Raw genomic sequence first — 14,341 nt, forward strand, 5'->3', positions numbered from 1 at the left:
GATTGAATGAATCATTAAAAATATAAATGGGACATATTTTATCTACGGAACATTCTTCGCTCGAAAACAGAAAGAAATTTTGGTCCAATTTTATTGCGCGGTGCCGAGAATGTGTGAAAATGGCGACTTCTTTTCTTAACCAGTAACTTGCTGCTTAAAAAAAACGTCGTTTCCAATATATGTGTGAGAGGTAAACTAAACGAAAAAACCTTAGGTTTCCAAATCCATCTTATGCTTTACTACAAATACATGTGCTACACAAAATATATATTTTTTAATCACAATCTCTCGTGGATTTAAGCGTTTTTAAAATTTCTGAATCACTAAAAATAACAGTTTTTCTTAATTTTTGACTACATAAAGATTTGGAAAAAAGAAAGCATGGACTATTTGCACTGATTCGGAATCTTTACGGTGGTTCTGTTTTATCTGCCTTAACATGTCAGGCAATCGATTGTGCACATTTCAAATCGTCAAAATTTTTTGCCTATGGTAAATAAGTTGCCTTGCCAAGGAACTCGTTTTCAAACGGTTTCCAAGATTTTTGAAGGTAAAATTCGTCCGTCAACTTGATATTCTCCTACAACCCGTTCCCTGTTACTGTAGAATTGGTCCCCAATGTTGAAGTGTTACTAAATTGCACTGACTTAAAAGCACACGTATACTAATAAAGACTTGTTTAAAAATTCATTTCATGTACAGGTCAATGTTTACGCACAAGTGGAACAACAATTAAGGTTAATTCTTCCTGACGTTGAAGCCATTCGACAACGCGTTTTGGAAACGAGTCCAACAAAAATGATTTACGGGGCTTTAACGAAAAAAAAAATTAAGGTTAGTGCCGCATAGGTTCACATTAAATTTTTTTACTTAAACTTATCATAAAGTCAACATGCGTTTGTTTACTTTATTTCTCAATGAATTTAATTCAGACATTTTTACATCAATTTGACTTATTATACGCTACCTATCAAGATGAGCTTGAACCTAACTTTTCACACTTGCATCAAAAAAGAATAACAGAAGAGCAATTGGCTTTAGTTAGGGTTATTTTGCTTGAATTACCCAAAATTTATAATATTTTTTCAAGAAAAAACACAAAGAGCTAGAAATGAATCAAAAATTGCAAGAACATTGTGTTCGTTTAGAACAAAGTAAAGAAGAGGAGTTGGAACGACAAAAATTGATAGAATACCATAAGGTAATTGTTTTTGTAAACTTTCCTGCATTATTTTTTTTTTATTTTCAGTTACAAAAAGAAAATGACCTACGGCAGTTAAACAATGCTTTACTGGAATCTCAAGAAAAAAAGGAGGAAAAGTAATTTTTTTTGCCGGTTGCGTAATTCTATCAATTGATTGTTTAGTAAGCTACAACAAAAAAAATTCTTGGAAACGTTTTCTCAAGCGTTAGTTCAATTAAGAAATCTTGGGCCAAAAGAGTACGCGCGCAATGGTCTCCTGTTGTACTGTTCTAAAGAGGTTTCAACGGATTGTCTTTGTCGGGTTCTTGGTTAGTGTTTTAAAAAGAATTTTTAAAATTTGTTTAAAATGTTTTTTTTTATTGCACACAGAGCCTTTATTATCGATTTTAAGTCGTGTTGTAGAGTCAGTTTACCTGAAATGCGTCCCTGTCAAATACTTTACACCCTTCTCATACTAAACCTTATATGTTTTCCAAACTCCTTTACTCTTTACTTTATAAATATACTGGAATTAAAACTCTCGTTATTACAATTCTGAAAGCTTCTTGAATGCTTTACATAGCTACACAGGCGTTTTAGCACGTTTTTTAACTTTTCTCAATTTTTCTTTTTCTTTTAAACCCTATGTGAAACTCTATACAAAGTCTCTTAACTTTCTTTTGTTCGTGTTTATTTTTTAGTTCGCTTAATTTTTGTTTAAGTCTTTTTTTTTTCGTCTTATTTTCTTTTTTAGAAACCCTGAAATTCAATATTATCGCGTTATAAGGTGTTTTAATCCTAGTTTTTATGTAATAATAGAAAAGACTATTACTAAATCATATGGTGTCTTAAATCTATTAGGAAAACGTAGGCATACATGAAGGATCTACAAAAATTCTCATGTAGGCTCGATACCTCATGCTATCCTTACTGAAATACGTTAGGGCTGCTGGTTTCACTTTGAAACAATTATGTCAAGAAACAGACTATATTTTACAAGGTGTCAATACAATTCATCTTTATGAAAACAACGACAAAGTGTCTTACCATACACTACTTGTTTTGCAGCACAAAATTCCTTCGAAAAAGATTCGGACACAGAATTTTTGACCACATCTCGTGATGCTGATGAACTTTATTGGATTTTTAAAGAGCCTGATCCTGCTTCGTAAACATCTTCACAATAAACGTTATTTTTGACATTTTTTTTTAGAGCATTTGATGAATGGTGTACTTTAACGGAAAATGTGGCTTGGGTAAAAAAGTTCCTAGTAAGAAAACTTTTTATACATCAAAATACGATCAATTACTTCTTTCCCTCGGTTAGGAGACTACCATCATAACGGCTCGCCGCCGTCCTAGTAATAACTCAATTAATTTTTTTAAGAGTACCATTGCAGACCTTTTGTTTTGACTAAAAAAAGAGAACATTTGTTATTTTATTTTTTTTTTAATCTAAAATATTATGCTGCATCAACTCCACCGATTGCCTCGAAAAAATTTCCAAGATTGGAACATTCCTTAGCATAAAAATATTTTGGTAATATTTTGTTACCAATAAGAATGCATGTCTTGGTATAAAAAAGCCTATTTTTTTGGAGATTTTTGAACGAGAAAAGTACATACAGAAAAACAACAAGTGGATTATTTGTTTCCTTTTTTTCTTTATAGCTATACTACACAACAACTTACTCCTACCTAATCTTTTTTAAAGATTCGTTCAATTTTATTTTTAACTCCTTTGAGAGTGCCTTGCAATATGAATCACGAGCCATTTAAATAGGTGTAAAAATGTCAATATAGAAAAATAAAAACAGCTAATCTAGTAAGGTAACCAAATAGCACATAAATACTTTACATTTCTTTATTAATGTTACATGTCATTAATATTAAAATACATATTTGTATTAGTTTAGATGTTTCCACTTTTTTCTTTAGGTTACTAGAAGTAAATCCATGTATAAAAAAAAATACATAAATACAGGTTATAAAAGAATAAAATTTAGTCTACGAAGAATATTGCTTAAATTTCATATTGGATAAACAGTTTAAATCAATTTATTCAAAGCATTTACAACTAGAGAAAATTAAATTAATACTTGTTCTTTTCTCAAGAAGGCTTGTAGAAATGATGTAACATTTAAAATGAATTGTTCGTAAAGTAAAAAGAATTTCATTAATTAAAATATCCGTTTTGTTGAAAAAGGAAACGAAACGCTAAGCAGTTGAATAATAATTTGTACAATTTTAAATAACGCTATACGCAAGTATTCAGTTACCATAAATTGTACGAAAAATTATTTTGAGAAGTACGCTTTTAATGAAAAAACAATTAATTTTATTTTTTATATTGATGCTAACAAAAGCTGATGACGATATTCAACAGATCGAACCATCCATTAATATGCAATGTAGCATTCTTTGTTTTAGTAAGGTAAAAAAAGGTACATTTACATAACTCATTAGAGACTAGACCTTTGGTGCTTTTTTTAAAAGAGACGGGATTAAAAACCATGTGAATAGTATCTGAAAAAAAAAATAGAATTATTACAACATTTAAATGAAAACTACTTACTTGAGCAATGGAAATAACAATGGTAAAATAGTGAAACAGTGTAGCATTCATCTTAGAAGACTCTATAAAACTACGATGTAATGAATGACAAAAGATAAATTCACTCACTCCATTCTAAATGTGTTTGATTACACTTCTCACATTTTTTTATCCACTGAAACTAAGCAAAAGTCGTTAGTTTTTATTCAATGGTACAAGAAAAGCTTACCGAACTGTTGGACGCACACAAACTACAGTAAAGAGCAACAGCCCTACAGCATGAGTTTACACAAAAAAGAATAAAAAAACGTTTAAACACGTGGATAAAAAATAATAGTAAGGTAACACGCTTATCAAGATACGGATATTCGCATAACACATACCAAAAAACATATGAAATATGACGAAAAAGTAATCCTATAATAACAATGACGACCGATCTGTGTGTGAGTTGATATAGTACAGGTAAATAAATATAAATTATTTCTATCAAATTCATTTTACCCTTCAAATTTGAGTCCTAAAATAGACAAAACATCTAAAATGGGAAGATGCTGGGCGCCAATAAGGTAAAAACCTAAAACCAAAATTTTTTATAAATGATATAGAAAAAATTATTTTTGTATTAGAATAAAATTATGAAGAATAGATAGTATTCTATTTAAAAAAAAATAGTTTAACTTTAAGAGAAAAAATAATGTGATTGTGGTAGATTGGTAGTTAATTATTTTTGGCGTTGAAAACATTCAAGAAATGTATTATAATTTAAAATATATTTCATGAAAGTTCTATAATTATTCTTCCTGTGTTGTTTTTTTATTATTTTCTGTAAGTAAACAACAGTACGCTCTTAACATAACTCTATAAACAAATGCTTATGCTGGCGTCATGTTTTAAATTAAAGAATCAGTAATATCTACACAAAAATTCTTTTGCCAAGATACACATACCGAAGATGCAAACCGCTGATTCAAAAATAATGAGAATCAAAGCGTATGATGCAGTAGAGGAAAATATCTGAGGATGAAATCTCCTCAATTTAAGAAGAACGTTTCATTCTGCAGAATTCAAGTTTAGTTTAGGACTTACTCTTGCAGTGCCCCTTGAGTTAAACCACAAAGTAACACATAAGTTGTAAAAGCCATTAAAGGAACGTAAAGGTCAGGTAACAAATGATAAATGTTCTGATAACCACTTTGAAACAAAAAAATGTCAGGCTAGACATTTAAATACAATACAATCACCATGAGTCATTTTTCTAATGATTCAAAAAATATTTCAGTTTCTTCTTTAATAATAATACACAACGTACAGTTTCGTCACAAGCTGAGGCTAAATCGCAAGAAAATATCAGTTGGTTGTTTGACCAAATTTTACGGTACTAAAACAAAAGAGCTAGTGAAAAAATAAATAAAAAACAATTTGACAATCTTACTCCAAAGGGAGGAAAAAAAAAAGCAAATATTTTATACCACACAGACATGTGACTAACAGCGAAATAATGTTTTATATTTTGAGTTAATGAAGGTAGTAATTGATTCGCTGCGTTAATGCCTCGACGCACATGCGATTCGGCGTGTGCTGCTGCTGTGATTGCACTAGTTAAATTAATAGTATCAGTTTCGCCTAAAGAAGAGGTTACGTCTTCGAAGGGAGATGTCCAAACAAACCGATTCGCGTGTCTATGTACAAGTGTGCAATGGAAGAAGATTCGAAAAAAAAAACCGACTTTAAATTGGGTACGCTTAAATTTTTAGACTGTTTCATATCTTGCGGGATAGCGTGAGATATTCCTATTCTCATCATTCAACACGCGATGTGAAAAATGTTACGAAACATATTTTCTACCCTTAAAAGATGAAGGAAAGTCGCTTGAAGTATCCATGTTACAGTGTAAGCCTTTTTTCTCGTGGTCACAAGTTGTATTGAAATACTATCCGTTTGTTATTTGGAATTCTGTGATTTTTTCTTTTCATAATGAACCTACTTGCCGGATAAATTTATACTAACTTTTTAGTTAAGTAATTAAAATACATATTTGTCTTACGTTTTACAGTAAAAGTTAATACTGTATGCTATCTTTTTAAATATTTAGAGTTATACTCTATTTATAAAATGCGTCAAAAAGTAAACTATTAATGTATTCTTTTCATTCAAAATTATTAATAGAAATACGCCAACGATACGTACCTTTAGAACAAAGATAAAATTTTAAGTCGATCTGAAATGTGAATTACAACGGAATAAATGTTTTTCATAAAAAGAAAAACATTTATAACACTTTAAAAATAAGAATAACAAGATAAAGTAAAGAATTTTACACTTTTAAATTACGATACTTGTTATTTTGTGTAATACCATATACATTACTACGACAAGTCTTTGCGAGTACTTTTTAAATCATTTTAATGGTCGTAGGTGAGGAAATATGGAATGACTAATTCATTCCTATTGATTTTGGTATGTTTTCCAAATTAGAAACTATTCTGTTTATAAAACATTGCTTTGTTACTCTTGAAGTTTTTATACAATTTCAAAGTAAAAGAAGATTAGTGAAAAACTTATAGCACCAATTGTAAATTATGTTTTCCCCCAAAACTATTTTCTTTTAAAAATTTTACATCATGAATCATTATTTCAAATTATTCAATTTGTCGTGGATCACTGAACTCATTTATTGAGAAAATTGAAATGACATAGGACGGATATTTTAGAAACATTCAAAAGAGTGAGCTTGAAAAAATCTACTAGAGTTTCAAATTAATAAAGTTTAACGTTATGCACTACAAGCTAAAATATTAGGCGATCCCTCTCGTAAGAACTAACCAAGAAAGATTGATCAACGCAAAGTCCAAGTCTGCGTCGAGTTGGACTTTAACAAGAAGAAAATACCTAAATAATATCCATTCTTACTCACAAGTTCCTGTCTCATTCGATGTTATTCTAACTCCTTTTTCACATTTTTTGTGAAAATTATAAAGTACCGGCTTTCTTTGTATGAATAAACATGAATCGAAAGGTCCATGTTGACATGACATTCTAGAAACATTTTAAGAAACGTTTCTAGCTACATGTTGATTTTGTGTTGACAGTAAATAACAAACTATTCAAAAATTCTTACTTCAAATCTTGATTAAAGGGTGAACAAATTAAATCTATGGAAAACTTGTTGCATTACAAAATTGTCTCCTCAACAATGACGTATCACTTTACAACACATCGAATGTCATTTAACTTTAGAAAAAAAAAATTTACTAGCATGAATTCATATATGAGTTAGGTATTCCATCTTAAAATAATCATTCATTGCAGCTCTAGAAAATTTTGAAACCATCCTACAATATATGTTAAGAGAGTGAACACCCATTTTGATACTAGAAATCTTTAAATGTCAAAACCAAGATATCGAAAGCACTACAATTACATATGAATTTAATTTGAGCGTCACCTACTGAAAACTCTTATATTGAAAAGACGACTGATCACGCAGGAATTTTATGTTAGTTTGTTTTCTATACAAATAATATATTAAACATGAAAAAATTGTATGCCTAACCGCCATCTAGTAAGTTAACTTACTTTTGTATTTTTTTAGTACTAGAATTAAGGATACGTCGATAATAACGACAATTTGAAAAGACTTGACAAATCTGTTGGTACCTCATGTCGTCCCTTGTCATAAAAAAATATCCAAAAATATGTTGGTAGCATATCGACATAAGAGAATATAACAATGACTACAATAATTTTTACATGTCATGCTAATGTTATATAGCAATAGAATCAACTACTGAATTGTTAAAAGTTACTTAAACCATTTTAAATAAGCGAAAGGACATGGATGGAATTCAAATTACGTGACACTAATGAATTGGTTAAAAAAATAATAAATCCTGGAAATTAATTTTTCGTTCCAATTGAAATATTAATAAAAAGTTTTAGTCATTTGTTTTATATGAGGACACCAAAAAAAAAACCAATAAGTACATTTTTTTCTAATCCAGAACAAATACAAGAGGCAAGGGGTCGGTGCCATAAAAGAAGCAACTCATTTAATAGTGATGCATCGTATTCTAATACAAAACCATTTGAGGAAATGACAGAGAAGAATGAACTTTATTCAAAAGATGCTGTAAAACTCTTTACCTCATGTTTTTACGATTTTGCAAAACATCCATTATCCGAAGGAACAAAACGCCGCAACACGGTCAAAAAATATCAAAATTTTAAAAGCAAATGTAGGCAGCTTTCACTCGTATTTTATATATTATTTTTATTGGGAGTAACAGCCAAGGAAACTACGAAATCTCAAGATCTTAATTTTATTTGTTTTTTACTTGCCTCTTTTGGTAGTTATATTATATCTATTCTCATAGGGTGGTTTGTGATTATCGTAACTCTTTCAAGAAAACACGTTATTTACTCCATTACACTGATTTTTAAAAGAGTATTTTATCGTACAATCCTATTACATAATTGTTGTTATTTCACTAGTTCTTTTGTTGAAGACGAATCAAAGCATTTTCAAAACACAACTTCGCGGAATAAAACAAAAAATAAAAAAAAAAATTTTTTTTTATGTTGTTTAAATAATTCTTTTGGCAATTTTATTTTAAAAAAATTCAGAACCATTGGATCCACAACCATAAAACTCCTTATGCGTTTACAGGTAATTTCGTTTGTTATATGATAACACCTATGACACTCTCTTTTCAAAGAGTATAAAAAAGCAAACAACTTGTTACGCTTCGCGTTATCCCTATCTATTAGTCTAACAAGTTAACATAATTTTTTTAAAAATGATTCAATGTGGGCTCGTAACCATTTTTCAGATTTTTAAATTCTATCAAGAAACACATTCAAGCAAAGAGTACACACAATATAAAGAGAACTTATCAAACTCCCCATTTTACATGAACAATCCCAATATGCATAAAGAAAATGAAAGGAGTGTCTCATCTGGACATCCGGTCATACTCTCAATTTCCCAAGAGACCTTTTTATCCAGTGGTTACATTCTCGATTCTGGTAAGGAACGAATTGCTTAGAGCAACTTGTGTCCGTTAAATGTGAAAATATTCATTGCTTCAATTCTAATATTGTGTAGGTGATTCTACATACCAATATGTCATACAAAATGCATCCGCTTACTCAAAAGGACAATATACAAATGAATCAGAAAGCAATATATCCAAAAAACAAACATCTCACTCTTTTTCTATCGCAAACTCAGTCAACTGCATGGACAATCACCAGATACATGATACAAAATTAGTTACGTTATCACATGATACACACAGTGACATTGGTAACTCCAATCCTTTATTAAAGGTATTGATAACTTGTTATTTTTGTTTTCATCATTTTTTTTTTAATAAAAAGCCAAGACCAACATGGAAACACTATCTGATTACAAGTCTGAAACGTTTTTCACCTGAAACTTACTCTGTTTTTCCTCTTCGTCTTGCTGTTAAAGTAACCATGCTTCCGTCCTTTCAAGCTGCCGTTCTTTTACGAAATTTCGCATGGTGCGGACTTTACGTTTGGGGCACAACACAAATACATCGAGCGTCTTCTTTAGAACCATGGAACACATCTCAAATTCCAGTTGTTTTTTGGTATGTCGAAGAGAGTTTTATGTGGATGATAACCTGGGATTACATACTCGAGTTACTTTCAGCACAAGATGTTTTAGGGTAGATTTTTTTTCTTTGATTAATGCTTTTATTTTCCTTTAAACTTTTAGATTTATTTTCAGTTTTTCTTCACTAATAGATTTAGCGACAATGCCAATAGCTAAAGCAGTTGCGAGATTAGTGTCTCAGAATTCTGCAGTTCAATATTCAATTCATGTAAAAAACCATTTTCAAAAAATAAGAGGTCCATTTTTGCGATACTTTCAGTTTGGATTCCTTCGAGTACTACGTCTTGCACGAATTGAAGGTATTCTTTGTCAAATGATTCCTTGGATAGGACTTGCACGACTTCGCCTTATATCTTTAATTATTGGAGCATGTGTTATAACACTAATGTATGCTATATAAATAATGGTTATATTTGTGTGAATCTTACAACTACGTATAATTCATGCACAGGTTTGCTTCCGCTATGTTTATTCTTGAAGCTCCTTATTCTGTTGCCCATTCTGATTACAAAACATTAAATGATTTTATGTTCTTTTCTATTGTAACCATTTCAACAGGTTTTGTAATTGCTTTTCTATACAATTTTTTGTAAATGTATTTTGTACTAGTGGGATATGGGGATTTTTCTCCTCACAAAACAGCATCGAAATGTATTGTTATGTTTGCTATTGTTGTCGCCCTTGCATTTCTTCCCACACAAATTCAAAAACTTGTCTCCGCTCTTCAGGTACCGCAAATAGATAATGTATAATATGAACGAATTTCGAATGCCTTTCAATGTAGTAAACCCGATTTTAGCATATCTAAATATGTTCTTTATTTTGTTAAAAACCAGTCTAATCTCATGTACTAGTTTGCTTTTATTGTTAAATTTATTATCTTTACGAATTTCCTAGAAAAGATTTATTTAAATGATTTAGTTTAATTGACCATAAAACCATTGTCTTTTGTCAGTTTTGAACTCCATGCCACATTAGTCTAGCGAAATAGTCTTCTTATGTATCTGTATTTTGAAAACACATTCACAACTGGCAACAATCAATTTTTGACTATGCTTCTGTACTCTTAACCATGTTTCGTCACTCAATTCACGTTTCACTGCAATCTTTATTCAATTATTAATCAATTCTAAGTTATTCTAATTAAAAAAAAAAATCATGCCTACTTTTATAAATTTTTTATTTTTAGGCTCCTACAACAGTAGTTGGTCGTATTCCTACTTTAAATCAAGACTACATTATACTTTCGGGACCTATCGACCCTCGTCAATTGGTACTCTCCCTTCGTTATATCGTCAACAAGAAAAAAACATAAAAGTCAATGTAACCTTTAGATATCAATGTGTCGTGAATTTTCAGTAACACTCTCTCCAACTTTAACATCGATTCTGATTATAAGTCCTGAATCGGTGGATCAGTATCTTCCTGTTTTGCGTTTAGCTTTTTTACGTGAGTCATTATCTGTTGCGGCTATACGTCTAAGTCATCCGTCAATCAATTTGCAAGTCGTAAGATCTTCAATGTGCGCTACCTACCAAAAATATTCTACATTGTCTTTTTAGTATTATCAAGGTGCACGTGCTGTCTACATTCTAGGAAACGTTACCTCAAGAATACTTGCTAAAGAAAAAGACTTAAGTATAAAAGATCCTAATGTACTGTTGTTAGAAGACGATCACAGTACCTTATTAAGGTATCTCTCTACAATCATAATATGATTTTGTTTTATGCAATAAACTATTCCTTTATAAGATTTATTGGGGCTCAGCGAATTTGTTGGCCTGGAATACCAGTAAGCATTCAGCTGAATGGGGTTCTATCTCGAAGTGTATTGGAAAAAATGGGGGCTTACAGTGTAATCGAATGAAAGAAACCAATCTTCAATTTTTTCTTTTATAGGTTGTCTGTTTACAACACTTAAAAATGAAACTCATTGCTAAAAGCTGCGCGAATTGCCCGGGTTTCAACTCGTTAATAACCAATTTGTTTAAACATGTTCCAACACAAGACAATTTTTCATCCAACACATATCCTCGATTCGGAATTCCAGACGAAAATAATTCAACAATGCATCTCTATTGGTCAGGAGCTATGTATGGGCTTTATCGTTTAGAATTTCCAAAATGTTTTTTTGGTAACACTCTAAACCTTTTTTTGTGACATTTACAAACCTGAATATTTTCTTCACCTAGGGCTCCCATATACACTACTAGTTCGATATTTACTCAAAGAATATACTATATATTTTTTAGGAATATGTTTTAATTACCATGTAAAAATATTCTTTTTGCTGATATTCTGATGACATAGACGTCTTTCTTAATAGCATTACTGGTTAAATCCAGTGGGATATTGCATTGGAGACGAATTACGAACAAGCTTTACTAAAACACCTTTTGCAGGAGTTGTCGCTGCTAAATCTCTTCGCGTTGTATTAGATGTAAACAAAAGATTAATTTAACAAGAAAAGCCTTTCTAAAAAGATTGTTTAGGCATCTAAATTAATGAGAATTGATATATCTATGGAAAACGTTTGTTTAGAAAAAAAATTTTTAAAAGAGAAAAAACGATCACGTATGTTTTGTCCTCAGTGTTTAATGAATTCAATTTACTAAATATTTTCGCTAACAATTACATTTTGCATCAGATCGAGATTGTATAGAAGCGTTTCAAAAAGTAAAACAAGGTAATTATCATTTTTTTAACACGAGTATAAATTAGATTTTTATGAAACTTTATAGAAAATACACCTGTACACAAAAATAGTAATGGGTTGCTGAGAAGAAATAAAACTAAACATGTAGGTTGTTATAAAATTCTTCACACCTAAGTTTTTGTATTAGCAAGTGAAGAAAAAAAAAACTGAACGATTCAGTGAGTCCATTAATAGTAAACATCATAAAAGCAATTCTCGCAACATTCTAAACGGATATCATTATAAAGAATTGGGAATTCATCTTGTTGACAATGTGTTTACAGCTAAACAATACATTTTTCAAAAACCTGAGTTATCTATTATTTTAGTTTGTGGTTGGCCAAGGTAATTTTGGTTTATACCAGCATGATCATATTTGATTTTCGTAAGAGGAACAGCTACTTTTTTGAAGACACTTCAAAGGAGTATCGAAACGAACGTTGTATTACTAGCTCCTCATTATCCTAATGACTTATCTTTCAAAATTATGAAAATGTATTCGAAAGTGTGCGTATGGATTAAAGGCTCCGGTCTTGAAGCGTCTGATTTATTACGAGCCGGAGTGTTAATGGTAAGTCTTTAAATCGAATATAAACAAAGAGTTAGCTTATGAGTAATCTATTACCAGGCGAAAACATGTGTCGTGCTAAACTCGTCTCACGTTGCTTGGCGTCAAGATTTATCACTTACTGAAACAGATACTCAATCTATTCTTGTTCAAAAACTTATTTACGCGCTACGTAATTCTAAGAAATCAGACAGAACAGCTCTTGATGACCTGAATTCAGTCAAATATTTCTCGAAAAAGTCAAATCCTCAAGGTATATGATGCTTTCATTTTAGTAAATAAATGTACCGCTAACTATCGCGCTTTTTATAGATATTGTGGACACAACTTTACAAAACTTTCGTGTACTCTTTGAATTAAAAAATACTCAATTACTAGGTCTCTTAAACAAACCGTTTAATTTTTCTAAAACACAAATTGAAGCATCCTTTACACCTTCTGTTGAAGATTGTCTCGGGAACGGAAACGAAACCTTATTGTGGGATGAGGACACAATTTCATTTTTGTACCCCGACTATGTTTCTGGCAACGCTACCATTGAACAGATGCTTTATGGAATAGTATCTTTTGATATACCCGTTTCACGATTTAACATTGATACAAGAATTATTAGTTCATTTGTGAATGTATGTTAAAAAATTTTTTGTATGCTTTTATATACTACTCCGTAAATAGGGTGTCTCTGGTTCAATGAAATTCTTTAAAAATCAAACTTCCTCAACCTGGCTTGAACATATACCCAGTCATTTTGTTTCAAGGCCATTCGGAGAAATTATTGAATACTTTCTTCAGGACGGGCTTAAATTAGCCTTTGCTATATATCGTTGCATTCAAAAAAGGGATACTAAATGTATGATAAGTAACTATCAAATTATATACAAAAAAAAATTGCTATCACAAACGATTGAGATTTTCTTCAAGTACATTTTTATTTTTTGTTAGGGACACCTTTACAAATGCTACAAGGTGATTCACATCAGTATGTTGTTATTACGTGCCCCTCTCTCAATACTCTTTTACAAAAAGAAGATTTAATATACATTTTAAACCCATGTCCAAGTACCATATTAGGGTGGCTTTTTTGCCAAAACGGCACCTAGAAGAAAACAACGTGTCTTTTCTGTTTATCAAAGCCATGTCGAGTTATGCCAATCTGCGCCCCAGTCCCATATTACAGATTCTCTTGACCCAGAGGGACTTGTTTACTTTGTAAAAATACAAGCATAATTTAGTTTTCTCGGATTTTTTTAATAAGATCACTTGACTCTTTGCTGAAATGTCCATATTAGCTACTAAGAGTAAACGTTTTTTCTTGGTAGCTGGTTGGCTCTATATAAAAGACATGTTTCACGCAAATCGTTATTTTGTTACAAACACACAATCGCCTTAAGAGTCGCTCAGAATTTTTATTCATAAAACTAGGGTGCTATAAAGTGCGAAAATAAACCGCAACATTGTGTTGTGACATGGTTTAAAAAGCATTAGTTTGATGAAACTTTACATTCTCATACTATTTCTTTAACGATTGCCATTACTTATTAATCTTGTATGGATTAAATTGTTTATTTTTCTATAAAATTGGTACAGAACAACAATAACTCAAAAAATCCTCAGTACGCTTAATGTACAATGAACGTAAATCCAATAAATAAAAAAGTTATATTTATTATGTTTTAACTTTGAATAATGTTAGATTA

At 30.8% G+C, this 14,341-nt stretch overlaps 3 protein-coding genes and 2 long non-coding RNA genes across 15 annotated transcripts; 2 read left to right on the forward strand and 3 right to left on the reverse strand.

The window, feature by feature from the left end:
- Positions 1-422: 422 nt before the first annotated feature.
- LOC128882529 (uncharacterized) lies at positions 423-3,040 on the forward strand. The gene is made up of 14 exons (XM_054134145.1): positions 423-550; positions 607-659; positions 703-834; positions 933-1,040; positions 1,091-1,201; positions 1,250-1,320; positions 1,367-1,512; positions 1,574-1,607; positions 1,938-1,992; positions 2,045-2,085; positions 2,128-2,183; positions 2,252-2,351; positions 2,397-2,454; positions 2,511-3,040. The coding sequence occupies exons 1-14, from the start codon at positions 490-492 to the stop codon at positions 2,595-2,597; spliced, it is 1,113 nt and encodes a 370-aa protein (XP_053990120.1). The 5' UTR covers positions 423-489; the 3' UTR covers positions 2,598-3,040.
- On the reverse strand, positions 907-1,502 carry LOC128882533 (uncharacterized). Its single transcript, XR_008458456.1, has 3 exons — positions 1,272-1,502; positions 1,066-1,223; positions 907-1,000 (listed from the first exon to the last, which is right to left on the reverse strand). It is a non-coding gene; the product is annotated as an uncharacterized LOC128882533 (long non-coding RNA).
- Positions 3,041-3,410: 370 nt separating the features above from the next.
- On the reverse strand, positions 3,411-5,900 carry LOC128882532 (protein YIF1A-like). Of its 3 annotated transcripts, XM_054134150.1 has the most exons (13): positions 5,785-5,900; positions 5,586-5,720; positions 5,467-5,530; positions 5,173-5,419; positions 5,050-5,118; positions 4,827-4,921; positions 4,688-4,767; positions 4,242-4,314; positions 4,121-4,177; positions 3,967-4,009; positions 3,867-3,918; positions 3,759-3,820; positions 3,568-3,709 (listed from the first exon to the last, which is right to left on the reverse strand). In XM_054134150.1, exons 2-13 carry the CDS (start codon positions 5,620-5,622, stop codon positions 3,653-3,655), a joined length of 936 nt encoding a protein of 311 aa, XP_053990125.1. In that variant the 5' UTR covers positions 5,623-5,720; positions 5,785-5,900; the 3' UTR covers positions 3,568-3,652. The 3 variants fall into 3 exon arrangements, with proteins under 3 accessions (XP_053990127.1, XP_053990126.1, XP_053990125.1); XM_054134152.1 differs by lacking the exons at positions 5,467-5,530; positions 5,586-5,720; positions 5,785-5,900 and having other exon boundaries at positions 3,411-3,709; positions 4,827-4,931; positions 5,173-5,239; XM_054134151.1 differs by lacking the exons at positions 5,467-5,530; positions 5,586-5,720; positions 5,785-5,900 and having other exon boundaries at positions 3,411-3,709; positions 4,827-4,995; positions 5,173-5,227.
- Positions 5,901-6,386: 486 nt separating this feature from the next.
- LOC128882539 (uncharacterized) lies at positions 6,387-7,453 on the reverse strand. Of its 4 annotated transcripts, none has more exons than XR_008458458.1 (3): positions 7,317-7,453; positions 6,859-7,249; positions 6,387-6,776 (listed from the first exon to the last, which is right to left on the reverse strand). It is a non-coding gene; the product is annotated as an uncharacterized LOC128882539 (long non-coding RNA). The 4 variants fall into 4 exon arrangements; XR_008458459.1 differs by having other exon boundaries at positions 6,387-6,804; XR_008458460.1 differs by having other exon boundaries at positions 6,387-6,594; positions 6,651-7,249.
- Positions 7,454-7,692: 239 nt separating this feature from the next.
- On the forward strand, positions 7,693-14,234 carry LOC128882537 (uncharacterized). 6 transcript variants are annotated; one of them, XM_054134161.1, is made up of 23 exons: positions 7,693-8,406; positions 8,570-8,765; positions 8,845-9,433; positions 9,484-9,589; positions 9,641-9,768; positions 9,833-9,939; positions 9,991-10,109; positions 10,571-10,654; positions 10,716-10,889; positions 10,944-11,074; positions 11,134-11,236; positions 11,281-11,515; positions 11,574-11,653; positions 11,708-11,821; positions 11,874-11,955; positions 12,029-12,067; positions 12,123-12,181; positions 12,225-12,421; positions 12,467-12,647; positions 12,705-12,897; positions 12,957-13,270; positions 13,320-13,494; positions 13,587-14,234. In XM_054134161.1, exons 1-23 carry the CDS (start codon positions 7,693-7,695, stop codon positions 13,742-13,744), a joined length of 4,278 nt encoding a protein of 1,425 aa, XP_053990136.1. In that variant the 3' UTR covers positions 13,745-14,234. The 6 variants fall into 6 exon arrangements, with proteins under 6 accessions (XP_053990136.1, XP_053990137.1, XP_053990135.1 ...); XM_054134162.1 differs by having other exon boundaries at positions 8,845-9,068; positions 9,120-9,433; positions 9,484-9,768; XM_054134160.1 differs by having other exon boundaries at positions 9,484-9,768.
- Positions 14,235-14,341: the final 107 nt, after the last annotated feature.

Source organism: Hylaeus volcanicus, unplaced genomic scaffold (assembly GCF_026283585.1).
Source record: "Hylaeus volcanicus isolate JK05 unplaced genomic scaffold, UHH_iyHylVolc1.0_haploid 12050, whole genome shotgun sequence".
NCBI lineage: Eukaryota > Metazoa > Arthropoda > Insecta > Hymenoptera > Colletidae > Hylaeus > Hylaeus volcanicus.

Excerpts from the sequence above, each read along its gene's own strand:
- LOC128882529 (XM_054134145.1), top strand. The coding sequence starts at position 490 with ATGGTAAATAAGTTGCCTTGCCAAGGAACTCGTTTTCAAACGGTTTCC. Across the intron at positions 1,608-1,937 it reads ATTTTAAGTCGTGTTGTAGA|AAACCCTGAAATTCAATATT; the intron begins GTCAGTTTACCT and ends TTTCTTTTTTAG. Across the intron at positions 1,993-2,044 it reads GTTTTAATCCTAGTTTTTAT|GAAAACGTAGGCATACATGA; the intron begins GTAATAATAGAA and ends TAAATCTATTAG.
- LOC128882532 (XM_054134150.1), bottom strand. The coding sequence starts at position 5,622 with ATGGATACTTCAAGCGACTTTCCTTCATCTTTTAAGG. Across the intron at positions 4,768-4,826 it reads ACTCAAGGGGCACTGCAAGA|ATTTCATCCTCAGATATTTT; the intron begins GTAAGTCCTAAA and ends TAAATTGAGGAG. Across the intron at positions 4,010-4,120 it reads CATATTTCATATGTTTTTTG|GGCTGTTGCTCTTTACTGTA; the intron begins GTATGTGTTATG and ends CTCATGCTGTAG.
- LOC128882537 (XM_054134160.1), top strand. The coding sequence starts at position 7,693 with ATGAGGACACCAAAAAAAAAACCAATAAGTACATTTTTTTCTAATCCA. Across the intron at positions 10,110-10,570 it reads AACTTGTCTCCGCTCTTCAG|GCTCCTACAACAGTAGTTGG; the intron begins GTACCGCAAATA and ends TTTTATTTTTAG. Across the intron at positions 12,648-12,704 it reads TACGAGCCGGAGTGTTAATG|GCGAAAACATGTGTCGTGCT; the intron begins GTAAGTCTTTAA and ends ATCTATTACCAG.